Source organism: Symphodus melops (assembly GCF_947650265.1).
Source record: "Symphodus melops genome assembly, chromosome: 6".
NCBI classification, from domain to species: domain Eukaryota; kingdom Metazoa; phylum Chordata; class Actinopteri; order Labriformes; family Labridae; genus Symphodus; species Symphodus melops.
In genome coordinates, this window is record NC_136696.1 from 14,228,392 (window position 1) to 14,254,819 (window position 26,428).

The following is a 26,428-nucleotide window of genomic DNA, read 5'->3' on the forward strand; positions in this document are numbered from 1 at the left end:
AAAGACAAGGGGTCAGATGAGATAATAGAGACACTGTTTAGGAAGATAGGATTGATAACGTCACATTATCCAAATCAGAGTGGGGAAGATTCACATAAAGTAAAGTCTACACAGAGTAAAATCGAACAGGAAATACTGGAAGACTCAGAAAGAGGGAATATATGTATATGGTTACATAGGCCCATCTATCTATCGAAAGAGCAACATATACCTACAGTAAAATAGGAGGGGAGCAACACAAGTCAGGGTGAAACCTTTACAAAGGTATCTTCTGTTGTTGATAATTACTTTTAAGTTGGAATTATCAACAGTCTAGTTGAGAAGAATCTAAGCGAGTTAATAATAACAGGGCGTGGAGTATTATTACATCCAGCAGATGGCAGTAATGCAACTTCTTTGATGCTAGCTGCCGTAAAGCCCAAAGAAGAAGAAGAGGAAGCAGGAAGGGTAGCTTTTTTAGTGCATTGTTTACTGAATGCAGGTAGTTCCTTTGTTTATGTTTACCGCTGGAAACAGACGTCTTGTTACGTCGACTCAGCAGGTGGCGATGTAATAATCTCCTTTAATTCAGCCCAGCTGCCAGTCATGTTTAAGCCGACTAATTTAACCTATGAAATGAACAGCTAGCTCGGATGCTAACAGCTGTCGTGATCAACGTCACACAGCGTAGAGAAGCGTCCACATCACCATGAGGAGACTGTCGAGGAGGAAGGCTCTGACTCTGGTCAAGGAGCTGGACGCTTTCCCCAAAGTCCCTGAGAGTTATGTGGAGTCATCAGTCAGCGGAGGGACAGGTACACAAACCTGCTCTTTTTCAAACTCCTTCAGCCTCAGAGAGTTCACTTAATGTCTCAGTCATTCATTTTTAAAACTCTCTCTCTCTACTTCTTCTAGTGTCTCTGCTCGCTTTCACTCTCATGGCTGCCCTCTCCCTCCTGGAGTTCTTTGTGTACAGAGACACATGGATGAATTATGAGTATGAAGTGGACAGAGACTTCAGCAGGTAAAGTGTGTGTGTGTGTGTGTGTGTGTGTGTGTGTGTGTGTGTGTGTGTGTGTGTGTGTGTGTGTGTGTGTGTGTGCGTGCGTGCGTGTGCGCGCGCGTGTACATCACATAAACAATACATCTCTGTTTCGTGACTGTGTCTTTGTTTAACTCACAGTAAACTAAGGATAAATCTTGACATCACAGTGGCCATGAGATGCAAACGTAAGTTCAACATGAACATTTTCCGATCATTTATTTTTTGTCTTTGAGATGTTGTGGACGTTTCCAACTCTTGTTTGGTTGAATGCAGACATTGGTGCAGATGTCCTGGATCTAGCGGAGACTATGGTATTTAATGAGGGCTTGAAATATGAACCAGTGAGTATGAGCATCGACTATTCCGAATTTAAAAAAAAGAAAAGAAGAATCGTTGTGTTGTGTGTGTCTGTGTTAAGCTCACAGTTGTATTTTCTCCCATGTGTAGGTTGATTTCGAGCTCACGCCACAGCAAACATTATGGCAAATGTAAGATTTTACCTTGTTATTCATAAACCATTCTTACAGCATTCAGTATATTTTTTTGTTATGTTCGTGAGAAAATGGAAAGGGTCATTATGTGATAAACAGTGCAGACTTAGACGCACCTATAAAGGATGCCTAAACTATTTGCTAACTAAACCTTTAAAGTAAATAAACGTGGGAATACTGGTTTAACCTGATTATTGGAGCACTAATAAGCAGGTTCGTCTTCTCCTCATGTTGTAAATATGATGATAGGGCTGAATATAAAGTATAGTTGAAGCTCATCTTGTGGTTTTGCGAGTTTGAATTGCTCAACTCTTCCGCCTCTCACACTTAGGGAGGTGCTGCGCTTTCAGGACCGTGTGAGGGTGGAGCATGCTCTCCAGGATGTTCTCTTTAAGGCTGCAGTTGAAGGATCTCCTCCTGCTCCGCCCAAAAAGTACAGTATTCTCAGGAGATTGTTGAAATGATCAAAAAGAGGACGAGGAAGTGTTGTAGCCGACATTAATACAGGTCGAATATTCCCCTCGGCACCTTCTCTTCACAGTGATCGGGACTCGACTTCCCTCAGTGCCTGCAGGATACATGGGCATATGTACGTCAACAAGGTGGCAGGAAATTTCCACATTACTGTTGGCAAGTATGTATCAACATGGTTTAAAAAACAGAACACATGAACTACACCGTACCATGTTATAACAACGTCACACTAAATCACTGAAAAGTTCGACACTCAGAACACAAACTTGAATCTCAAACTTTTCTCCGTGCACAGGTCCATCCCTCATCCCAGAGGACATGCACATCTATCAGCTCTCCTGAGCGATGACTGTAAGTGTGTCATTTCCACCTTGTGATTCTTTCTTTACTGACATGCTAATGAGACCAAACATCTTGTAGCTGTGACACATTGAATCAAGAATTCTCTTGTTGATGATGATAAATAAGTGTTTGAATGTGGCTCCTCGTTACAGCATATAACTTCTCACACCGGATTGACCACCTTTCCTTTGGAGAAGCAATCCCCGGGATCATCAGCCCTTTGGACGGCACAGAGAAACTCACTCCTGTTTGTACGTCTGTAACACCCGACACAAACCTTTCACATTTTAATTGCACTGCTTTTTGTTTTATCCAGCATTTAAACGTTGTTTCAGAGAAAATAAATGGCTGACCAACTCTTGTGCTTATCTTCAGCTGGCCACATGTTTCAGTACTTCATCACCATCGTGCCCACCAAGCTGAACACCTACAAGGTCTCCGCAGAAACACATCAGTTCTCTGTCACTGAGCGGGTACGTTTGGTTTTTGCACAAGTGTGTATTTGAATCGTCACCATTCAGTTTGGTGAGCCTGTTTGTCTTCCTCTTTCTGTTCTGCAGGACCGGGTGATAAACCACGCTATAGGCAGCCATGGAATCTCAGGGATCTTCATGAAATACGACATCAGCTCTCTGATGGTCAAAGTCACAGAGCAGCACATGCCTCTCTGGAAGTTTCTTATCAGACTGTGTGGCATTATCGGAGGCATTTTCTCGACCACAGGTACAAACAACTCTTTTCTTTTTGTTGTTTATGTGTCAAGATGTGTCAGGAGCTTCTTCTCGCGTATCAACAGGAGCTTTATCGTGATTCAGTCAGACTCGACGGGCTGACTGCTTCCAGGGTGGAGTGGCACTTCTAAATCCCTCGCCTGGCTCTTGGGTAGCTGGGCACATGCACTCAGACACAAAAAGGGGGCTTGAGCACTCGCCTCTGTAGAGAAAGTGCCCTTTAAAAATGAAAAAAAGAAAAAGAAGAAGACATGTCTTGTTTGTGCACAGACAGAAATAGATGTCTTTGGTTAGTAAAGAACATCAGGTCTGGAGATAGACTTTGTGAACCAGATCAGGGCGAGGCCCTGAGTTGGAGAGATGTCAGAGGGTTCACGTCCTGGCAGAAAAAAAACACGACTCAGTCTGTTCTAATGTTCTCAAAACAGAAGTAAGTGTAAGAGGTCAGACTCTGAGGTACTTTATTTTTAAAATAATCCACTAATTAGAGTCTGTACGCTTCTCTCTTCATACTGAAACAGTCGCTACTGTTTGATTAGTGCTCCACGACAGGGGGTCACAAGGCGTCCTTTGTCCGTTCCATTCAGAAGGAGAGACAGGTAGACGATGAAGATATAAAGAGAGAAACGGCAGAGATGATTAGAGACAGGAAAGAAAGAGAAAGGGATCTGCAGAAGAGAGGCAGGCTGCACAGGTCAGACAACTCTGATTACATTCTGATTGTTGTAAAACACGTTTGTGTTTCGTTGATTATTAGAAATTCAAGTCATAGTAAAATAAAACGCATTCAGTGTTTTCAAAGAGATTTTTTTCAGACTTTCAAAACTTTGAAATTAAACTATCTGAAAACGTTATACTACTACTAGTGATAATAATTACAAAAACAATTATACAAAGAAAAACAAATTGCACAGCCATTTCAAATATTTATGATAACAGTTTAATGGTATCAGTATAAAGGTAAACCTGAGGTAGTTATTTTAATTGATTTATTATGACTTTGTAAATAAAGGGCCTTGAGTACATAAAATGACGTCAACTAGAACTTTAAATCTGAATAAATCCTGGAGAGAAACTGGTCTGGTCTCATCTACATCACATGATCAGCACTTTGTATTCTCTGTTCTATATTTGATGCAGTTCAGTATGCACAATAATACTGCTCTGGACTACCCTTTGTCATGAGTTTGTCTTAAATACTTAACTTTTCATTTCATTGTGACTTTCATTTGTTTAGGGAAAATACCCTCTTGTGAATTTAGGCCCCGATGTACTGAAGTGATCTCAGCAATCATTTATGCAGCCGTACTTGCACAGTTTTACTTTTGCACTTTTGCACGTTTGAAATAATGTGAAACCCCTTGTTAAAAGTTTGTCTAAGTTTTAGGAGACCTAACAAAGTACATTCCAGCTAATGAGTCATTTCAAATGAAAGGCATGTCACGTTTTCTTTGCTGGTCATATACCTTCTAGCTTAGTTTACCTTTGAAATTGATATTTGATGAGGTGATACTGATTTATTGTTTTTGTTCTTTAGCGGAGTAGTGCATGGACTCACTGACATCAGATGGAGTTTACAGGTGCTTCAGGATTTGGTGTTGCCCTTACTGATGTTAAACTTTCCTTTTGATGAAAGTGTTCAGACAGTTTTTTTTTTTAGTCCAAAAGATCAACTTTTCCAGGCAGATTAGACATCTAGTTTGTTTTTCTTCAGCTTTACAACAACAGTTTTCGAGTCATAAGTGAAGCAGCTTTAAAGCATGTCTTTGAACACTGTAAAGCGCCTGCTGAAAAGTGCTGTGGGAAAAGAGTGAAACTTGAGCTAGAGTTGCACTGAGTGACGGTTTTGCAAGCTGTTAGTGACAGAAACAGCTTCTGAATGCCTCGAGTGATGTGGAGCAGAGCTCTTCACGATTCTCCAAAAAAGTCTTGTTTGTGTTTAGCATCCCGGGGGCATGAAGGAGGTGTGCACCACAATCAGTCCGTCTACAACTTTTATAGACACAGAGAGAGAACGGAGACAATGATAATGTCATCAAACGCGTCTCCCTAAATGTTCTTGATTTTAAGGGCTTTTCAGGGTGACCTGAAGTTTTTACCTGTCACAGCCAACAGTGAATGTGCTGCTTTGTATTTCAGAACCAACTTACTATTCACTTTTTTTCTAATGAACTTTAGCATCTGTTTTTTATTCTCCTTAGGCATGCTTCACGCTGCATTGGGATTCCTGCTTGATGTGATTTGCTGTCGTTTCCAAATGGGAATCTACAAACGTCTGAAGGTAAGCCAATAACATCGCTGTTAAACTTGTTGATGTCGTGCAGTTTAAATTCATGTTTTTTCATTATGGTGTCATCATTTTTTTTAGGAGCCTGCTGTGATGCAAGAGAGACCTCATGAAACACTGGCTCCTACAGAGAACTACGCTCAGTAATAAAGCTCACCATCTGGGCCTGCCACACTGGACAGTATGAGATACTGGGGGGGGAAATGTTTACAAATGAGATACCTGCTTTATTAAAAACAATGTGAATATTTATATTGTTTTCTTCAGATTGTTTTAGGATGCATGAACAATTCAGAAATGACTGTAAAAAAATCAACCAATACAGCCACCAGTGATCAGACAGGCAGATGGCTGCGTCTGGGTCCTGTCATATCATTTCTGTTTAAAATGCATACAGACCTTTTCTGGTTACCTGGCCTCTTGAAGCCCGACAAATGAGATCGTCCTTAACGTTCACGTGAAGCTAGTTATCAACCTGATAGGTCAACTCCGAGTCTGTGAGTGCAGTCACTTAAAGGGGCGGTGTTAGCTTCTTATAACCTGTCACAAACATGAACAAGCCTGTCTCAGTAAATTGTTATAGTTCACGTTAGAGCATATTAGAACTATGATCTGCACTAAAGTCAACACTGCTACAGCGACAAACACAGGAAGATTCTGGTAAAAATGAAATATCATACAGCTCCCATTTCTTCAGTAAAATGATATTCTGTTCTCGTATGTAGCATGTCTGACATTTGAGGTTGTTATATTTCAGCTGCAGACTATTACCTGTGTGATATGATGCTTATAAAAATCAAAACATAATATTACAAAATCCTCTTTTGAAAGATGACGAATATAAAGCATTAATAATATCTATCCATGATCACACGTTTGGTATGAAAAGTCTGAAACCTAAAAACACACTTTTCTCTCCCTCCTCCCTCTCACAATCCACGAGTTACTAAATCCTGCTTCATAGTAAACCCCACAGGGCGACTAGACAGGAAATAGATTGCACCTGATTTTAGACCTTTCATAATAAAATCGCACAAATGTTTTTACCCTTTTCACAATTATTTGACATTTTTCTCAGATCACACATTTGAATGACCTCTCCATGACTCGGGTTCGTTTTTTTTCTGATTCTGTCATTAACGTGGTGAAACTTTTAACTTATCAACTCACACTGTAACAACCACTGCCACAGTAAAAAAGACAACAACAAAAACAAAAAACAGAAGGGGCTTTCAGAGGTAAAAAAAGTAATATCAGCATCTTCTGTGTAAAATAATCACTTTCAGCTTGTTCTGCATTCGTTGTGAATTTGGCAGTGTCTTTAGAAAAGCCTTATTCGGATAACATGTTCTTTTGTGTAAGAAAAAAAAGAAGAGCCAATTAAATCTTGAATAGGTTGCATCTTCACATGACACATGTACATTTTACTTTTGAATGTCACATTTAAAAGCAGCTTCCCTTTCCAGATTAATGGAATCATTCACTGCTTCTGCCACTTTTGTCCTTTTAAGTGAAACAATCTTTGGAAAATCTGTTTTTACACCATGTCAAGAGTTTATTTGACAGTATTTCAGAATATCTTTCAGTAAACAAGTTTTTTTTTGTTTTTTTTAGCAAAATGTTATATATCAGTACTGTCGCATTTCATAAAAATAGTTGTTCACGTCTTTGAAACTACAGTATCAATGATACAGTAAACCATATTTGTAGGAATACAGCTGTACAAGGTGAATAGTACACAATTAACACTACACAGTTATACTTGATCTTAATGGGTGTTCATGAACGTGCCATCCTTCACAGGTTCAATAAAGCCGTTTTTTTTTTGTGTGTATACAAATTCACTCACAGCAGGCAGGGGGAGGGCCTGAATGGAGACAGAGGGCAGGATGACAAATTCTTCTACCTTTTCTGAACTTTGATGTTTGTACAAACCGTTCACAGGTTTCTACAGCCTACTGGCCTATTTTTTTATGCTGCTCACTAACATGATTTATCACATGAACCACAGCTAAGAAGCAGCCAGACTGGGCTTTACTGGAAACCTTACTAAAGGCCAAGAGCAGCAGCATTTCACCAGCAGGCCTTTACCACGACAGCTAGTGCTGCATACTGATTATTTTAAAAAACTGCATCTGGTCCTCCACTTCTCTAATGCGCTTGTGATTCATTTTTTTGAGAGCATCTTGTTAAGAGAAATTGATGTCAAAACTGAGGAAAGTGAAATCGTCCTCTCTGGTGTCTGTATCATAGCAGCACGCCTTGACTCTACCATGTAAAACTTTGTGATCAAACACTTTTCTTTACTGCATTTGTATTTCACAGATCAAACTTAACCTATTTTCTTTACATAATGGAAAAAAATTGAGCTGAAATGAAACTCATTTGAAACGAGGAATCACTGTTCCACTCTCCCAGGAGAGGATGTAATGCTACAGGCTACATCAGATCCCCGTTAACGTGTGGGGACGAGGGCAATCATTGACATTGATAAGCTGAGAGTGCATCGAGATATCTGTAAATACTGCCTGGTGTTAAAGTCAGAAGAACAACAGTTTGCTGATATGTGTGCATGGTCACAAACATCTATGTTGCATTCAGTTCCCAAAACAAATCGGACAGCTCTGCATTAGTCTGAGTAAGGCACTCTGCCCCGACCTCATAACCATCGGCCCCTCTCCCACAGTGATGTGGTACACGTAGCACAGTAAAAGGCATAGAAATGGGAAATATAGTTGAGCCTTAAATGAATACAACACATAATTCTGCACAATGTCTGCATGGTTGTGATCGAGTGGTGTACATAACTCAGAGAAGTACTGTGAGTTCTTACTAAGCCGACTTTTCAGTCACTCAAAAGTTCAATTTAATGAAAAATAACAAGATTATCTTTTTGTCTCACACGAGTACCCAGTTGTCAGCTCCACAGAGGAAGTCCTCTCTACGTTCGACCTCTGAGAGACACGAGAGTCCCTGTTCAACGTCATGGTGGTTTATATCCATGCACATGACCACTGCCTCCAGTGGTGGTCTGGTTTGATGACTTGCGCAGTCTTTGATATGTAGTTATAGACGAGGTCATGTCATTAGTCATCCTAAAATACCGTCCTGTGTTATATCTTTTCTTTACAATGTTTCTAACTATAACATGGCCTCAAAAACACCAACAGGTCTGTTTTTGAGATAACCAAATGTACATATTTGTCACATCTTTACATTTACAGTATATGATATAGGCATGTGAGTGCTAACATATGTTGGGTTAACCAGGCTGCCACTTGGGTCAGTGCCATGTCCTCGAGGAGTTTCAGTGCGTCTTCCTCCCTCGAACAGATTAGTAGTCCCACTCTTCCTGCTGCACAGAGAAAACGGAGCAAAAGTAAATCTGTTGGATGAACATATGTCTCTCTCCTGTGAGGAACTTTGTTCCATCTGAGGTGACGCTGCGCTAACCAATCTGAGCCAGACGTGGTCGAGCAGTTAAAGGTACATGATGAACGCACAGCCCCGCTCAGACATGGTCAATGCGGCTCCATCTGTGATTACAGCACCGCCGCATATGAGGGTCCTACATGCCGACATACTGAGTTAATGTTCCTCTGATTTTTTTAAGGTGGTAGGTGTAATAATTATCTCATCAGCACAAATGAAACTGAAATATGATCTTAGAAGAAGACAGGGTAGAAAACTGGAACGAATGAGAGGGTGAAGGAGAGTTTGGGGACCTGACAGTGTGATCCAGTCCAGACCAGCAAGATCCATTCTACCTGCTCACTGTAGAGGTCCAGGACCTCAGAGTGCCAGGCAGTTGGTCAGACCTGGGGACATTCCAGGGTCCAGGAGAGGCTGCTGCGCTCCTCACATGAGAATCTTCCATGGTTTTAGAGGGATAGCAGAGACCACTGTGGCCCATGGATCTCTCATCTTCTCTGGGGAAAAGACTTCTAGAAACAAGCCTTTCCTGGAGGCCAACATGTCCGTCTCTACTGCCCAGACTGGCTCCATTAATACTCGCATAATGGTCCCAGTTCCAGAGAGCGGTCATGGCCGGACTGTGCAGACCCTTTCTTTCACAGCAGGGGGAGCAAGTGTCCCTCTGCCTCTCTCTTCTTTCAACAGATCTCCCGAGAATGCCTTTGGGAGGCAAAGCGTGAGCCTGTCTGTCCTCTGGTCCACTGTCCGCCTCTTCAGACCCTTGAGGGGGTCCCTGCCCCCTGATGCTGCGCTTCTGCTGGGTGGACCTGCCACCTGTAGCTCCTCTGATGGAGCTGTGGTCTGTGAGCTGTGGAGCTTTGTCTGCCATGCACACTGTGGCCTCTAGAGGGAGCTGATGAGGGGAGTCTGGGGCAGAGGCTGGATGGGATGAGAGTGATGGAGTTGGGTGGGCTTCTGGGGTCACTTCCTGCAGGGCAGGGTGGGTTGTAGAAAAGGAATCCCGGGGGTCGGTACAGTCTGAAGGCGAGAAGAAAACAGGCCATGGTTGACAGAAATGTAAGCAGAGCACCACAAACAGCATGCCCGTGCATACAGAGAGAAAGAGCGATTCGCTCAGTTTGTACAATTAAAAGCCACATCATTACATTTTATCAGGCAAACCTGCATGCGACCGTGTAGGCCTGTACACCAACGTGTTACACCTGAAGGTTCATTCAGTGTTTGAAAACAATGAACATACAGTATCAGTGATTGTGTGACAGACTGATCCTGAGCAGATCGATTTCACACAATCTGCTGCACAGCCCTCTTCAAAATGACAGCTCCATCTGGAGGGTCTCTTCTAACTATATTGCTCTCGTACTACAACACACACAAGCAAACACGCCGAGAAGCAACACACACAGCCGCTATTTTACCATGCGTAAACTTGTGATCGTGCGTAACATGCTTGATTGCCAAAAGCACAGCTCCACCTCACAGATATTAATGGTCAGAATGATGAGAGAGAGAGAGAGACATGCAGTTTTTTCACAAACCGTGTCTTTAGAGTGGCCCATTAGGAAGAAATAGGGGGAGCTTAGTGTGTCACCTTTCATGCACATGGAGAGGTTGGAAGGTACCATTCCTGAGGAAAGGCAAGTAAAAAGCCTATACAAATCATTAGAATAAAAGCAGAGCGGTTGAAATACAAAGAGCCGAGAGAAGTCTGTTATTGTATTGTTAGATCAACGCTGTTCTTCACATAAACACAAACTGAATTACAGATGACAGACAAAAGACTGTGGAGCCAGGAGTAAAAATGCAAGAAGATATTAATGAATATTAATACAAAAGTATTTGTGGGAAAAAGCCAGCAAACGAAACAGTTATAGTCCTGCTGAAACAGTGACTCCTAGTATGAAAGTGATAAAGAGATCAGATCAGAGACCAAAGACTGACAGAAGGAGGGGAACCCTTGAGAGATTTGAATGTGTGCCTTGAATACCCACCATATTCAGGCACCTGTCCTGTGCCTCGCTTTAGCAGCAGCCTCACCCGTCGGCCTCCCACTTTGATGAGTTCAATGGCGCGGGCGTGAGTCATGTCCCGGGTGCTGTCTCCGTTAATCTCTATGATCTGATCCCCTACCTGGAGAGGTCACACAGGACAGGGTTGGTTTCTGACAGCCTGTTCATCAATGCCACAGCTGGCTTTTGTTGACAGCCACAGACTTGCCAGAGCAACAAGGGAAGAAGTGCCATAAAGAGCTTTGTAAAAGTCCACCTTAACATGAGCTGACGTTAAGCAAGGGGTCACTATGACAACGTTTCACACACGCACTTAACACCTACTCACGTCGCTGCTTTGCTAACGTAGAAGCCATATTTGTTGCATAAAGAAGGAGGGGACGAGGGTACAGTAAAGATCTGATTAAAAAAAGAGAAGGGCGACGGATAATCTTTAAATGACGCAGCAGCAGTTCTTCACTATCTTCAAAAGAGATTTTGAACTTTTTCAAGGTCTTCATCGTGTCAAGTGTGTCATCTCACCCTCATCCTTCCATTACGGATGGCAGGTCCGTCCTCAGCAAGCCGCAACACAAACAGGTCCATCTTGTACTCTCTGCCTCCGCGGATACTGAAGCCAAAACCCTTTGAGCTTTTCTCCAGCTCCACTGTGAAGTAGTCGTAGTCCTGCAAATGAAAACAACTTTTTAATCCACCATTTACTAAAGTTGTTATGTGGATTCAATACTGAACACAGTGCAGACTTGAACTTTACCTGTAGTCTGAAGTCTGCTGGAATCCCCAGAGGGAATTGTGCAGCTGCAGGGTGCTGTCTGAAGTCCAGCAGACCAGGAGGGTGTCTGTAGTCCAGCGTAGGGGGCTGTCTGTAGTCAGTGACCGGTGGGTGACGATAGTCTACTGGAGGTTGCCTGTAATCAGTGAACGGAGGATGGCGGAAGTCAGGTTTGACGTCCTGTCTGGCTTTGACCTCTGACCTGTGAGGGATCATTGGAGAGGTTTATGTCATGAAGGAGAGGGAGCTGTTTTTTTAAAACGTATTTACAAAGGTTGTGTCCTTTAACACAGAGAATCACACGGGCCGCTGTCATACTTGTGAGAGTGGACTGTGTCTCTGAAGAGACATTATTACTTGTTGGTGATCTGAGTGGGTGAAATTTAGGAGGCTCAGAAAAAGGAAGTATCATCTGTGTCCAAGCTGGTATCATAAAAACCTGTAACACGGGGACAAATCCACAGCTCTGGTCAGGCTACTGTCAATGTCCTCATCGTAGACCTGCATGGATAATTTTGACGTGGATCAGGACTGATAGTTAGGTTCCTGCATTATAAAGGCGACACCTTGGCGTAAATTATTTATACTGTTATGGACTAAGTCCAAACAAGTTTAGGATTGAGAGTCTGGCTCGGAGGAAGTTTTATCCTGAATGTACGGGCATGAAGGAATGGGTTAAAACTCACCTCCACTCTAAGTTTGTTACCTGATGCCTTTGAACATTTCTTCTAAAGTTTTTTTTTGGTTCTTTTGGCTTTATTAGATAGAACAGCTCAAGAGGACAGGCCATGTTGGGAGGAGAGAGAGGGGGCTGATATGCAGCAACTGGCCAAGGTCGGAAACAAACCCATGCCCGCTGTTATGAGAACTATAGCCTCCATAGGACAAAACCTCTATCCAGCACTCTGCACTGAAAGGATCTTTCAAAACCCTGAGGCACACAAGAAATCCCTCCTCGTGCTGTCTTACCTGCCATCATGGAGGTAGAGCTGAGGAGGGAGTCCGGAGGGCTGGGTAACGGGGCTATGCTGGGTTCCAGAAGGTGCATTCTGGGAGGATGATGGGGCATGAGGGCCAGTCACGGTTTGGCACGTCTGGGCCGGTATTTGGCTGGGCTGAATGGGTGCTTGACCAGGCTGAGCTACCGTTTGGCCGGGCTGGGGGCCTCCTTGGCCAGGCAGGGCTACAGGGCTGGGTTGGGTCTGGGGGCTGTGTTTCTGGGTCATGGGGCTCTGCTTCTCTGAGCCAGGGCCAGAATGAGAACCTATGAGAGACAGAAGGTGAGACAAGACGTTTAACCTGCAGAAAAAAACCTCAAGAAAGTCTGGAGAGATTGACTAAGATCAAAAGGAAGAAAAAACAAGAGTGTAGTTCTGAAATGTATTTAAGAAAACAGTTCAATTATATCTACTGTATCATTTCAAGCTTTGTTAAAATGGTCATGATGAAACGATTCTTGATCTCCTTAAATGCTTTGACTAAAAGATCATGTTTAGACTGAAGCTTTTAGCTCAGACTGCATTTTGCCTCCGAGACTTTCCTTTGCAGAGGAAATTGAAAGAGAAAAAGGAGTCACATTTCTCTGTAACTCTAAAGTAACTACAAACAAAACAGGATGCTTCACAGATATAAATAACATTTGAACGTGCATAAAAATGAGAACAATAAGCAGCAGTTACCCTCCTCTGGTATGATGTGCAGTGTGACGGTTAGCCCAGCATCTTTAATGAGCTTCACTATGTCGGCGTGCGGCATGCTGATGATGGACTGTCCGTTCACAGCCAGGATCCTGTCGCCCACCTTCAGCTTCCCACAGCGGTCTGCAGGGCTGCCCTCGATGATTCGTCCTATTTTATGAGGCACAGCTGGAAACAGGCGATAATAAAGTGGTTGTTAAAGTCAATTTTGAGGGATGATGTCAAAACAAAACTGAGAGAGAATTTGATTTTCATATAATTTCTTACAACACAAGTCTCTCCTGGCAGTAATAGGTGCAGCCTGCAGTATAAAACTCATAGCTTCAATATCATTTTCCTGATATATGTCACCACCACCTTATCTTTAGCCAAAGGACTAAATTAGACAGCGTATGAATGGGGTATGCAGTTCTTAGACTTTAATTTGAATAAAGTGCTGAACATTTTTTGGATTGCATTGGATCTTCACAAAACTGCAGTGAGTATTAGTGCGGGACTGTTTCTTCACTTTTCAGTCAGTCCATAGTGACTTCAGATCGAACTCCCTTTTCAGTGTCACAAGAATTGATTGCTACCATGGCATGAAATTAAGATCAAAATAAATAGCAAATCTAAGAAACAAGTCGATTTGAGTTTGACCCCAGCTGATGAAAGTTTTAAAACTAGTCAATATGATAAGAAAACACAATCTCTTATAATTGTTAGGGGACTTGAAGCGCACTGGTTATTAGGAAAGCAAATTAAACAGATTTTTCACTTCTGACCATGTTTCTCAAGTGGTCATGCAGCTCAAACACGACTGGCAGTATGTGGCAAATGATGTAGTATCTTACAAAAACATTTTTTTAAATTTTGATCAAACTAAAAATGTATAAACACTACAGGGTAGTCACCACCCTCGGGGTGGTTTGTCATTAGGATTTAGAAAATCACAGACACCCTTCAGGGCTGGAGAAACAACTCACTGATGACGGTGGCATTCTCCGGTCTGTTCAGGGAGCTGATGATAACGAAGCCGAAGCCCTCATTCTCCTTTCGATGAATAACCACATCACTGGTTTGTAGGGCAGATCCCTCTGGAGGAGAGGTGGCAGAGGGGATAGTGAGGGCCGCAGGGCCCAAAGCTGAGGCTGCATCACTTCGTGGAGAGCTATGTTGTGTGGACACCGAACCAGGACTACGACCGTTCACAGGACACAGCTCACCTGGAGGAAAGACGAGAGAGGGGACGTGTCAAAACAGCTGCTCTGGTAATATAACATGTGATCAATGAACCCCCTACTTGTTTTTTTCATGTCATAAAATCTTCTTCTAATATAAATCAGCTTATTACATCCAACAGTGGCTCTCCTGCTCCTGCAAGGATTCTCTGTCTACAACTCATTTAGCTCGTCTGTTTGTTCTCGAGTATGTAAATGCCCTTTCAGTTGCACTGCATTTCATCACAAACATCAGAGTCAGCTGCAGCACTATTAATGAACAAAACACAAGTCAACAAAATAACAAGTGTTTCTCTTATTTATTGTAATAACAAATCTTTTAATGGCTTTAAAAGCAAATTGTGCATCCTGGATGGAGACTTCTCCAACTTCATGTTGATTTACGTTTCAAGCAGGGAGGTGAGCAGGTTGAAGTTGGAGCTGTTTCGTTTGTTTATATTAGTCAATGTTTGTCACAACCACAAAATGTGTTGGCCTTCCCCAAAGTCTGGTTGAAGTAGTCATCCCACAGGATTGATGTCATCCTGATCTAGTAACACAGAAACAATGTCTGCACACATATTTTCAGCACGTGTGTGTTCTTTACAAGGAGTTTTTTTTTTATTAATTTGATGCCTTTCAAATGTGCAGCATGTCCTCCTGTCTTCAGTAAGGTGTGAATAAAACAAAACTACAAAACAACAAGCACAACATATCCTCACCGGGCATTTGCACTCTCCTTCTCACGGTCAAGCTGACTTGACCGTTGCGAGCAGCTGCGTGCATCAAGTCTATGACGTATTTGTGTGGTTTCCCAGCAACCACGTTTTTATCTACAGAAATAAGCTCGTCACCGGGTCGAAGCCGTCCATCGCGCTCAGCAGGAGTGTTCTCGATTATGGCACCAATAACAATCTGTTAAAAGACAATCATTATTAGCATCATGTATGAAGAGGGTCAAGGGACCTGAGCTAGTCTTGGGGTTTCATGCTGTTTTACACAAGGACAACTTAGCAAGGCGCTATTTTAGTATGGGAGGTACTGAGCAGTTAGAGCATCAGGACAGTGAGAGACAGCCAAGGTGTGTTTGTAAGGAAGTGTGTGTTTGTGGAGGCTGTGCTGGCTGAATATGTGACTGGATGAAGTGTGAGATGAGGTCAAGTGCAAGTCATACAAGCTTGGTGTGTATGAGGTTAAATATGTGTGTGGTCCAGCCCGTCCCATACGAGCCTTGTCACGGGCGTCCGGACTCACAGCCTGCACGGCCTCGTCTCCCCCAAGGATACGAAAGCCAAACCCGGTCTTCTCCCTCAGCAGATGCACCTCCACCTCTTCATACTCTGGACCTGAGATGAGGGTGCATATATTTGAAGACGGGCTCTTTGATTTTAAAACATCAGAGTGTGTGCAGTTATCGATCTCCGTTGAGTACTCACGTCGGCTCTCGTAGATGGCCCTCGACTTCTCATACAGGTCGTAGGGGTCAGGTTTGTTGAGATCAAAGCCCTCAGTGGAGTCTGGCACAGATGTGCGGTGCTGTGGCTGGTTTGGGAAAGGTGTGCCGGGTGGCAAGACTGGACCTGACAGGTTTGCTTGTGGGCTGCCATGTGGGTCCCACTGGTCCGGCAACTATAAGGAAAACACCAACAACACGTGTTTTACTTCAGCCATTAACCAGGACTTTTGTGACCATTTTCTCCCCTGCCAACTGCTAATGTGTGCCAAATTTGGTGTCAAATGTACAGGACAAGGCTGCAGTGTGGGACTTTTTTTGATATTGGACTTTGGAGAACATAAGAACCAATAAAGTTTCTATCATTAACCTCTGATATGTAATATGTTTTCAATGCCTATTCTTTAAATCACATACTCCTTTTAACAACCATCAAACACTACTCCACTGTATCACAGCCTCTATCTGACTGATAAGATATCAACATAGTTCCCCTACATTTTTAAGCATCATTCTGATTGGCTGATGTCTTTTTGACCTGTTAGACAAGTAACCAGACTGTCTCATGAATTACTTAATAAGCACTATAACCTCAGATTCACTTTTCAACTTCATCAATCCAACTTTTGCTGCACCTACATGTTACAAAATACCAAGTGTGCTTGGAGACGCCAACCCTCTCAATTTGCCCCAAAACAACCGGCTTGAACTTCTGATATGCTCAGACTGTGATTTCTTTGTGCTAACCATGCAGAGAGAATAATGTTGAGGAATGGTTAGACTTACAATAAGCCAGGTCTGTATAATTATCTCAGTAACAGAATGAAGTAATTAGTTGTTTGGTCAGAGGAGGGTATAATACCAAATACATCAGTATTCACAAGTTAAACTTGTAATAGGTGATAAATCCTGTCTGAATAAATATCACGGGCGACTGCCGAGCAGCAGCAGGTGCAGTAGGAATCTAAAGATCTCTTCGCCAGCTGGTGAGGTTACACATCTGACGTAAACAAACCAATGAGCAGGTCAGGACACGCTGGCTCATTTCACAATGAAGCAAGAGCCGAGGCCCTGCGACACACACTGTTCCTGCACACTTCAGTCCTACCTCTATGCTTCAACAAACAAATCTGCAACCCCCCCCCCATCCCCCCTTTTCCCCCAGGTTGAACACACACAAGCAGAGGCACAGTTGGATTCAATCACTGTACCTGTTTGGAGGCCTTCCATGGAGAGATGTGACCTGAGGAGGACAGAAAAACACAGTTAACAGATCATCTGTCACAAAACACAGACGTGTAGACCCACACAGGAAACGACATTTTGGTACGAAATATTATATTGGTTAAAAGCATGAACTTTTCTTCTCTTAATGTGAAAACATATCTCTGGTTGCTGATTTGATATTACTCTGTGTTGACTTTATTTCTGTAACTCCTCTTAAACGAGTTTGGTTGTTGCGTTTGTTTTCAACATAATTACATCATTAGCTGCAGGCAGAAGCATAGACCCCCTCCCCCTAACACACAAACACAAACACACACACACACACAGTTGTTTCTCCTGTAAGTCATGTTTTTACTGCATGTAGGGAGCAGGGAGCACGCTACATCACAACAACGGTCTCATCAACACAGCTCCCCTGTGACTCCACTGAATCAAAGACATTTACACTGCTGAGACCCAAATACATACATTTAACAGGCAGAATAACGTGCAGGGGCTGCTCTGTCTGAACCTGCAGCCTGAATCCCATGTACACAGTTGAATAGAAACATATAAACACACTCGTAAAGCATCAAGAGCAATGCAGCATCGGTAATGAATCCTCAAAAAGACGGGCTTCTTGTAAAACAACCTTTGGGGATTCCTGATGTATCAAATATTTATTCAGTGCATGAGATTTCCTGAGAAATGCCAAAGAGCACTGGTTGGGTTTTATTTATGGAATTACTTTACAACAGAGTACTTCGGAGCAAAGCAGAGAGGAAAAGCTTTCATTAAAAGTCTCTGAACATGGAGAGATGTTTGAGGATAAAAAATATCCAGCCCTCCTTCTATTGCTCAATTAAAGAACCTTTTCCACATGGAAATCGCTTCCATTTTGAAAATGTCCCTGTGGTGTCTGTGATCTTGGAGAAAGATACCAGAAGAATTAAAAAATAGCAATAACAAAACCCCTCTATTCATGAATGCCATACACTTGAAGGGAGGGTTGGGGAGAGCTGTCTGTGGTGCTGAAATGATTCAGCACAGCAGCAGCAGCAGAGGGAGGGCTCTGTGGGAGGCTGGGACTAATAACCATGTTCTGCAGGGATGATAGGCCTTTAGGGAAACCTTTAAGGAGTTCTACTTATTCTCAGGAAACTTGTATGACCACCAGAACGACAAATGAGTATGAACTGAAAGGCAATGGTGTAGTCATATTAAAGAGAGGCATCACCCTCATAGATTCCTTTAAGCTTAATTTAAATGCTAATTCAATTAATCAGCATATCTGCTGGATGTGTGGCAGATAAATGCTGATGAATTACAAATGAGTGACTGGTAGAGAGGCTCTCTCACCAGTCAGCGGTCAGCCAGTCTGGCAGGCTGGCTTCTCAGACTCGCCCGCTGAGTTTTGGATGGCCTTCAGATCACCCTGATTGGCTTGTGTAGCCATGATCTGCATTCTCATTGGTGGAGATAAAGCTCTGTGGTTGGCTCTGCCTCAAACGGGGATGTCAGGGGACAGAGCTGTGAACACGACCAGAACTCAGTGGAACTCTGGCCGAGTGCCCACGCTACCCCAGTCAGACAAAGAGACAAACAAACACACACACATGCAGCAGAAGTCTGACACCATGTCTGTGTTACACAAAACACCAACACTTCCAGTCACACATCTAAAGTCACGCTCGGAAGCAAAATTCCACTGATTGTTTGCATACGAATCCCACATTAATGAACACAGACCTTTTTTTTTAATGATTCTGACATTTTGTGCAACTGAGTCACTGTAAAGGACCTTGTCCTCTCTTTGACCCAACACACAAACACTTACGCATATAAGGCACATGCACAGAGTGACAGATTCACAGAGGTTTTCGAGTATGTCAGGCTGATATAGTCTCTGAGAGGTAAATGTGTTGGGTTCTTAGAAGGAGAAGCATCTTTGGTGTGAGAGAGGTAATTTGGCACATTTAGCTTAGCATTCAAAACTAATGACTATTTGACGTTGTTTATATGTGTTGATTAGAGTAAATATCCTTGTGTGAGTGATAATGTAGGATGTCTCATTCGCATATTGAATTTCAGTGGCCTTTCAATTGGGGTACCTCACCATAAAACATGAATGTGTCTTAGCAGGGGTTAGCCACAAGGTGGCAGCTGCTTGCTCTGCGTGGCCATAAATAAGTGCTCAGCGCCACAACAGTTTTACTCAGCTGCTCACGTACACATCCGTGCATGCTGACATGCAGTGAAATACATGCCATCCAGAATCCTGCTAAAAACCCCTGAGTCATTCATGCCAACACAGATTAAGCACTTTTCAATAGCTTTCATGTAATCAATTGAGTTTAATTCACTGAACAGCAAACAAACATGCATAATCAAATCTCTGGGACAGTTTTTCAATATACCACCTTTATTCAATAATGGGCTAATATTGGCAAACCTTCCATCAGTACTCCCAGCAGATCGCCTAATAAAAATTAAACCTGAGTTACATAAGAGGCTGACTGTTTTCTTACACTATAAATCACAATCAGTGGATGGCAGTGCACAGGCAAGCATAGATTTGATTATTCTTGATTGTTCTCAGAAACAACACATATTAAGTATTTACCTGCTGCAACTTATCCCTTGAAAACTACCGACTTAATGACAATGTGAAATTCATCACCTAAACTGCTAACCTGATTGAGACGCCACAGAGAAAATGAACAGTATGGACAGTAGGACAGGAAGAATGCCATGACCCTCTCTTCACTTTGACCAGGCTTCTGAACTATGGTGTATGGTTTGAATGACTGGTTTAAGTGTGTTAGTCTGATGGTAATGAGCTCAGTGGGGATAACCACCCCCAGGTAAATATTCAGCCAGATTTTGACCCTGACCACAGTCAGAAAATCAGTGCCAGAGCAGTTGTCAAACAAATCTTGAACTTCAGGAGGAAGGTGAAGTGCTGAATGATGTAAACGCTGTGTTGAAAGGTTTAGTGGAGCAGCTCATTGCAATTCAGAAATGGTGACAGTGATTCATGATGTGTCACACTCTGTGGAACAACACTACCTATGAGATCAACAACAAACTAAACTCCTACTTTTCAAGACGGAGACTCAGACAGGACAGGTCAACTTCACAAAGAGACACAACTGGGAATCAAAATATAGTCGTAAAGGAACTAATGGGACTGTTTGTAATCATGCTAAAAGTGTCCTTAACCTATAAAAACATCCAAATGTGTGAATTTAGAACCTACTGTTTGTATTATTAAATCATCACCCTCATTATAGCATATGATGAGAAATGAAGCATCTTGATCCCGACGCCACCCACAGAGTGGAGATCGTTATAATGACAGGATGAACTTGTATTACTCATTCCAACTTGCTGCTGCGTTTTGAACTGTATCATCTTTTGATTTGCCTTATCCTTAAACATTTGCTTGTGTTGAATTCCCCCCTGGTGGTCTCCAGTCTGTCACAGAGGAAACATAACTGACATGCTCATTTGATGAAGCCTCATTTGTAAAACACTGGCAACACACGGTGTGACACACTCATCTTTTACTACGACATCTGCTCACACTGTTTGTGATCTTAATATTTCTGAGTACTCTCTCTGCATTAATCAGTGCATGTGACGTACATACAAAAATGATCTTTAGTTCAATATTTTATGTCCTTCTCTCGTGATTTATGTTTCCTTTGACTGTTTCCTCCTTCTTTACTTTCCCAAGGGAGTGATTTAAGTTGTTTTTTCTACCAACTTGAAGAAATTATTACTTTGTGAAATAATCATTAAATCTTTCCCCTTTGAAGCTAGAACTTTTTACACAGTAATATAAGACTTTTCCCAGTTTAGGACCAGACAGAGTTTTTCTAGCCTCTTAAGTATCCAATATTTCATAAATAGAGTCCTCTAGGGTATCAAATACAATCACAAAGAATGAAACTGTGATTTAAAAGTGTTATAATATTATATATACTATAATCAGAATCCTTTTGACTTCCAGCTGTCACTGTCATCTCTACTTGATTCCTCTCTTGCAGAGTTGCAAGTTGGCTGAAGGTGTAAGGCAACATGCAAACTGAATCCGAAGACAGCATGCCCCAGAAGTTTTGATAACAAAATGTTGTCCCTGAAAGTAAATCAAATGCAACCTCTGATTCTCTCAAGTGAATCCTGCTGGCATTAATGTGTCAGAGATGACCACCCTCTGTTAACGAGCTGAAATGACTTCACTTTACTGTCTCACAAGGGTATCACGTTCCACTAAAACCCTACATACAATAAAAAACGTTATTTTTCATTCACCATCTGTTCTGTATGAAGTCCTTATAAAACCTCTAATCACAATATTTATAGATGTAAAAAAAAAAAGTCTGTCTCTCACCTGTTCCTCCTCGCTGTATGAGAAGTGTTGCCTCAGCTCCAACAGGACACTCTTTGAGCATCTCTACCACTCTCCCATGTCCCGCTGCAGCCACTGGCTGCTGGTTGACCTCCAGGATCAGGTCTCCTTCTATCAGCCCCGACCCGCCCTGCGAGCCTGGCTCCAGCACCTGCACCATAGCAACACAGCATATTTACATTCAGACTGGTTGGATTGCAGAGTCACTTTCTCATCTGACTGACTAACCTGCATTAATTATTAAAGTAGATACAACTGAGTCCTACTTAAGACCTGTGCATGATTTGTTTTTGAATTCAGGTAGCACATCTTATCCCTTGTAATGACGTAAAAAAAAAACAACAAACAAAAAAAAAAAAACCATTGCTGTGGATTTTAACTTTTTCAAAACCAATGAAAGATTTGTACTATTTAAAGCTTTGCAGGACCAGTCGACCAATTGTACTCATCGACTTATCTCAAGTTATTGACATAAACATTGTTTTATACATAAATAATGTTATAACGAAACAAAAACTTCCGCAATCATCAGGTGGAATCATCTTTTTTTTTTTAATAGAAGGTCTTGATAACTAATCATAAAACAAAGACAGTTTTCTACAGTGAAGATGTTTTACTGTACAAAATACAACATAGACAAAAAAAATAACATCCCGTTAAATGAAGGTCTAATACATAAACGTAAAGAAACACAGATGCTCATGACATATCACCTGTTTAACTCGCTGACCAGTGGGACTGTCTGCGATAGTGAACCCAAATCCCTCCGATCCTTTCACCATAGTAACCGTCAGGAGCTCTGCAGCTAGTGCTGTGGCCCCAGCAATCCCAGCAGCCCCAGAGGATGCCATGGACACGTTGTCTTCGTGAGGTGTGAGTGCCGATGCCGAACCAGGTGTGGTGGGTGGCAGCGAAGAGCCATCGAGATGTGTGTCCCCCGGGTGCGAGGCCTGGGCCAGAGCCTGAGGAGGCAGCTGGGAACTTAGTGACAGATACTCCAGGTAGGGGTCGTAACTGCTGCGACCGTTCACCACCAGGGGACGATGCTCCATGCCAATGGGTGTCATGGAGCTGCTGGCTGCACCACTTGGGTCCTCGGGGTCAAACGGCAGAGGATAGCCCCGACAAAGCACGAGGGTGACACTCTGACCGATGGGTACGGACTGGAAAAGCTTGACGACATCTGCGTGTGTGGTTCCCAGCACGCAGATATCGTTAATGTAGACAATGACATCACCTGAGGAGGAAGGAGATGACAGCTTCATACTACATTGTTCTTCGTGTGACACAGACCACATGGTATAATGTCAGCGGTTTATGTGTAAACATACTGTGTTGAAAAATACTTGTCACCCCCTGATATCAAATATCTGAGCGGTATCAGATCATGCTGCAGCAACACAGAAAGAGCTCACTAGCCCATTCAAATAGGGATATAATATCAGTTACTGCCACTGCAGGCAATCCACATGTGTATGTGTGAGACTGTGTCTTGGCGTGTCTTGAAATCCAGAATATGACAACCATGTTGTGCAAAACAAAACAAATCTGAAATAACAAAAGGGTTGCAGTTGATTACCAGTTTCAGTCTTGGCTCCTGTGTGATGTTTATTATGTGGCATTCACTTGTTACTTTAAGAACAGTTTGTAACAAAATGTCAACGCTATCTAATATTATCTCTACTACTTCTTTTATTCATGTAAACCTTGCCAGGTTTGCTCATGACGTTCTTCTTGAAGACCAGTTATTGCAAAAAGGTGAAACTACTTACAAATGCGACATTTTGTACTCTGTGATCTCTGCTGTAGTTTGAACGTGCGAAAAGTTATGAATTTAAGCTTTAAAGTCACAGCCCCATGACGAATGCAGCTGCCTCAAATCCTCTATTTCACACTTCTGGAGGCACTCTCTGTCACACATGCAGACACGCACACATTTCAATGAGCATGCGCACGTACATAAACCCATGCCACACATGTCACACGCACAATCATACACAATCCCTAAGAGCAATGCCGCACAGCTCAAATAGGCCAGCTAATCTCAAACAGGGAGTGTCTGTGTGTCACTCTGTGACTGTGTGCATGTGCGAGTGTGAACGTGTGTGCACATGCATGCGTGTGAGCAGCTCCGGCAATGTCACAGAACAGAGAGGGGCAAGTCAGAAATCAGAACAGAGAGAGGAAAAGAATGCCGGACCAGAACAGAGGGATGAAGAAAGGGAAACTAGAAAGGGAGAAAGAGAAAGAAGATGAAAACATATTGAGGCTGAAAGCAGAGAAAAAGTGTCAGATAACTTGGTTAGATAAGGAAGAATAATAAAGGGTGAGCCAGAGAGACAATGAGAGAGATGGATTCCAGATGAAAGAAAAAAGGGAGAGGCAGAAGATGAGACATAAAAGCAGTGAGTATAAGCTGGGAGAAGGAGGCTCTGACATGAGCTTTAAATGAGTTGTTAAGGCACCGACGTGTCAGCATGAGGCCGCTCATAGGCTTAAGGCAAAGCGGACACGAAGCGTCAAACAGTCCTTCCTTCTCTGGGCCTGTGAACTTGGCCCTCAGTACATTTAGCTAGCATCAGCTCTTGAAGGTTAGAGTTTAATTAAGGTGTGTTTTTGTTGGATTGGTGGGATTATAATCTAAAACAAACACAGACACTGCACAACTCTATGGCACTGGTTTACCTGTACTGGTGAAAGACACCAGTAAAGTAAATACTGCACCGACAGTGTTAATGAGGAAGGTAAAATAAATCTATCCCGGTGAAGAAGTGTGGTATCTTCAATGTGCCGCATGGGCTGGTTTCACTTATGACCAATCCCATTAGTTTCTCTCTATACCAGTAAAAGCAGCAACATGCTACACTAAACAGCACAGCGGTTATGTACCGTGCACCATGTACAGAGGATTTAGTCCTGGTCGGAGCAGCCATGGTTTTGGACCCAACCTTGGCCCTTTGCTGCATGTCATCATCCCATGATAAAATTATCGCTCATTTACAAAGGACACAGATAAACAGACAAAAATCTGAAGTCTTTGTCTGGGAAACAGTGCGACAGGCACAAATATAGGGCAACCCTATTATGCCACCAGGGGCCAGTGAAATATCCTTTTAAGATAAACTGTTATTTGTGTTATTGACACATTAACCCCAAGTTATCCATTTGTAATATTTGCTTAAACAATTTCCTAAATATTAGATAAATCATTTATAAATGACACAGACTGTACTTTAAGTGTAAATATTACCTGTGTGTTTTTACTACATTATGGGATCCTGAGGCTTAACTGTGCTGCCCAGGTTTTTTAGATACAGGGGTTATTGAAATCAACCAACAGGCAGGTGAATGAAATGGAAATCCTACCAGTAAAAGTTCTTGTCTCTTGGTTTACTTTGGAGGACTTTTATTTTGTTCAAAAAATGTGAGGTTTCAGAATAAGAGAGGCTGTGCTTCAGCATTTGTATATACACAAACTACATTTATTCCTTAACCAGCTGTCAAAATTTGTATTGTACACATAGTTTACCTGTGTCCATCTTTGCGTCCTGAGCAGCAGGTCCTTCTGGTATTACACTCTTAACTTGCAGGAACTCATCTGGCTCATCGCCCCCTATGATCGTGAAGCCAAATCCCATGTTGCTCTTCTGCAGGTCTGTTGACAGGAAGGTGCCCTTCAGCTGGGTTGGGTCCCTCGTAAACAATGGCTTCTCTGCAGGGGGAGACGGTGAAGACAGTCACATGTGACATCTTAGATAAATTAATATTTAGAAACATGATACTTTTTTTTTCAAATAGAAAAGCACCAATAAGGCAGATTAACTTTAAAGCTTTATTATCTCGATGACACGTTTGAGATGTGAAGTTTTCACTCGGATGAAGCGGTACATTTTGTACTGGTCTAGTTTGTACTCATATGTGAGCTTGGATTGGCCCAATGGTTGCCTCAGGGTATGAATGTTCTCCGTCCCCAACACAGACAGTTATCTTTATACAACCCTTTGCATTATGACATTGCGCATCTGTCCCATTAGATATTCAAGAAACAGCCAGTTATATGAGATGAACTGGGACAACGATGTACCACAGAGTTTCAGGAGTCCTTGATGGACCACAGAGTGAGACCCCTTGCCGTTACATTTTTCTGTTTGAGCAACTCTTTAAGGTTCATGTCTTGATGTTCGTACAGGAACTCCTGTAGTATTCAGAGTGTACCTCTGTATATCGTGGGCAGCGGTAGAGCAGAGAGTCCCTGACTCTGCATCTGCCTCTGCTGCTCCAGACGTCTCTTGGCTTCCAGGACTGGATTCTCAAACTGAGTTCTTCGATTTATGTGACTGAAGAAAAAAAAAAAACCAATCATTACAAAATACGGAAGAAGATTAATGCAGGGAAGAATTCACAAAGAATGGATGTCTGCTGCTGAAAGAACCACAACGTGCGCGTCACTTTCTACTGCAATCTGCCCGACTTAAGGTCAGACTCACAAAGGATGCTGTGCTATTTTTGCTCTCTTCAAATGTAAGCTGCTTTAAACTTGATCTTGTGGTGCATACTGTCGTGTCAGAATGACTCCCTGTAGTTCTACTCTATTACATATTTGTAATCAGGGGTAGCTGCTGAGGTCATATTTAAGCTAACTACTCAACACCTAATCATGCAAGTTAAAAGCCTGGATAGTTTGTAAGGCAAAATGAACAGGACACAAAAACTAATAGTGCATGTTTAACTTTATATTTAAGTAATATAAAACAACATTACATCTTAATAGTCTGAAAGACAAAGAAACATGGCTCGCAGTCCTTTTATGCTTTTGTTGCTTTACTCTGTCTTAGCTCGCCCTATAAAACCATATTAAAATGTATTCCTGCTTATGCTGACACACAAAGTTTTT

The 26,428-nt window shown here is 42.4% G+C and overlaps 2 protein-coding genes across 8 annotated transcripts in view; one reads left to right on the plus strand and one right to left on the minus strand.

The window, feature by feature from the left end:
* Window positions 1-567: 567 nt before the first annotated feature.
* LOC306825055 (endoplasmic reticulum-Golgi intermediate compartment protein 2-like) lies at window positions 568-5,601 on the plus strand. Its single transcript, XM_079345546.1, has 13 exons — window positions 568-794; window positions 895-1,003; window positions 1,163-1,209; window positions 1,298-1,365; window positions 1,472-1,512; window positions 1,847-1,948; window positions 2,057-2,149; window positions 2,285-2,340; window positions 2,484-2,582; window positions 2,707-2,804; window positions 2,892-3,054; window positions 5,264-5,343; window positions 5,431-5,601. Exons 1-13 carry the CDS (start codon window positions 689-691, stop codon window positions 5,494-5,496), a joined length of 1,128 nt encoding a protein of 375 aa, XP_079201672.1. The 5' UTR covers window positions 568-688; the 3' UTR covers window positions 5,497-5,601.
* A 1,128-nt stretch (window positions 5,602-6,729) lies between these two features.
* Window positions 6,730-26,428, minus strand: part of magi2b (membrane associated guanylate kinase, WW and PDZ domain containing 2b) — a 71,395-nt gene continuing 51,696 nt past the window's right edge. The window contains exons 8-23 of one of the 7 annotated variants that reach the window (XM_079345545.1): window positions 25,750-25,871; window positions 25,064-25,246; window positions 22,248-22,771; window positions 21,517-21,685; window positions 17,126-17,157; window positions 15,898-16,090; window positions 15,716-15,807; window positions 15,184-15,376; window positions 14,228-14,467; window positions 13,245-13,430; window positions 12,535-12,829; window positions 11,548-11,767; window positions 11,316-11,459; window positions 10,776-10,914; window positions 10,323-10,411; window positions 9,619-9,801 (exon numbers count right to left, since the gene is read on the minus strand). In XM_079345545.1, the coding sequence (XP_079201671.1) occupies window positions 9,745-9,801; window positions 10,323-10,411; window positions 10,776-10,914; window positions 11,316-11,459; window positions 11,548-11,767; window positions 12,535-12,829; window positions 13,245-13,430; window positions 14,228-14,467; window positions 15,184-15,376; window positions 15,716-15,807; window positions 15,898-16,090; window positions 17,126-17,157; window positions 21,517-21,685; window positions 22,248-22,771; window positions 25,064-25,246; window positions 25,750-25,871 (2,878 nt within the window). In that variant the 3' untranslated portion in view covers window positions 9,619-9,744. Of the gene's footprint in view, window positions 9,802-10,322; window positions 10,435-10,775; window positions 10,915-11,315; window positions 11,460-11,547; window positions 11,768-12,534; window positions 12,830-13,244; window positions 13,431-14,227; window positions 14,468-15,183; window positions 15,377-15,691; window positions 16,091-17,125; window positions 17,158-21,516; window positions 21,686-22,247; window positions 22,772-25,063; window positions 25,247-25,749; window positions 25,872-26,428 lie in introns of all 7 variants that reach the window. The other 6 variants (XM_079345544.1, XR_013779216.1, XM_079345542.1 and 3 more) reach the window with 6 other exon arrangements.

Excerpts from the sequence above, each read along its gene's own strand:
- LOC306825055 (XM_079345546.1), top strand. The coding sequence starts at position 689 with ATGAGGAGACTGTCGAGGAGGAAGGCTCTGACTCTGGTCAAGGAGCTG. Across the intron at positions 1,210-1,297 it reads AGTGGCCATGAGATGCAAAC|ACATTGGTGCAGATGTCCTG; the intron begins GTAAGTTCAACA and ends GGTTGAATGCAG. Across the intron at positions 2,805-2,891 it reads AGTTCTCTGTCACTGAGCGG|GACCGGGTGATAAACCACGC; the intron begins GTACGTTTGGTT and ends TCTGTTCTGCAG.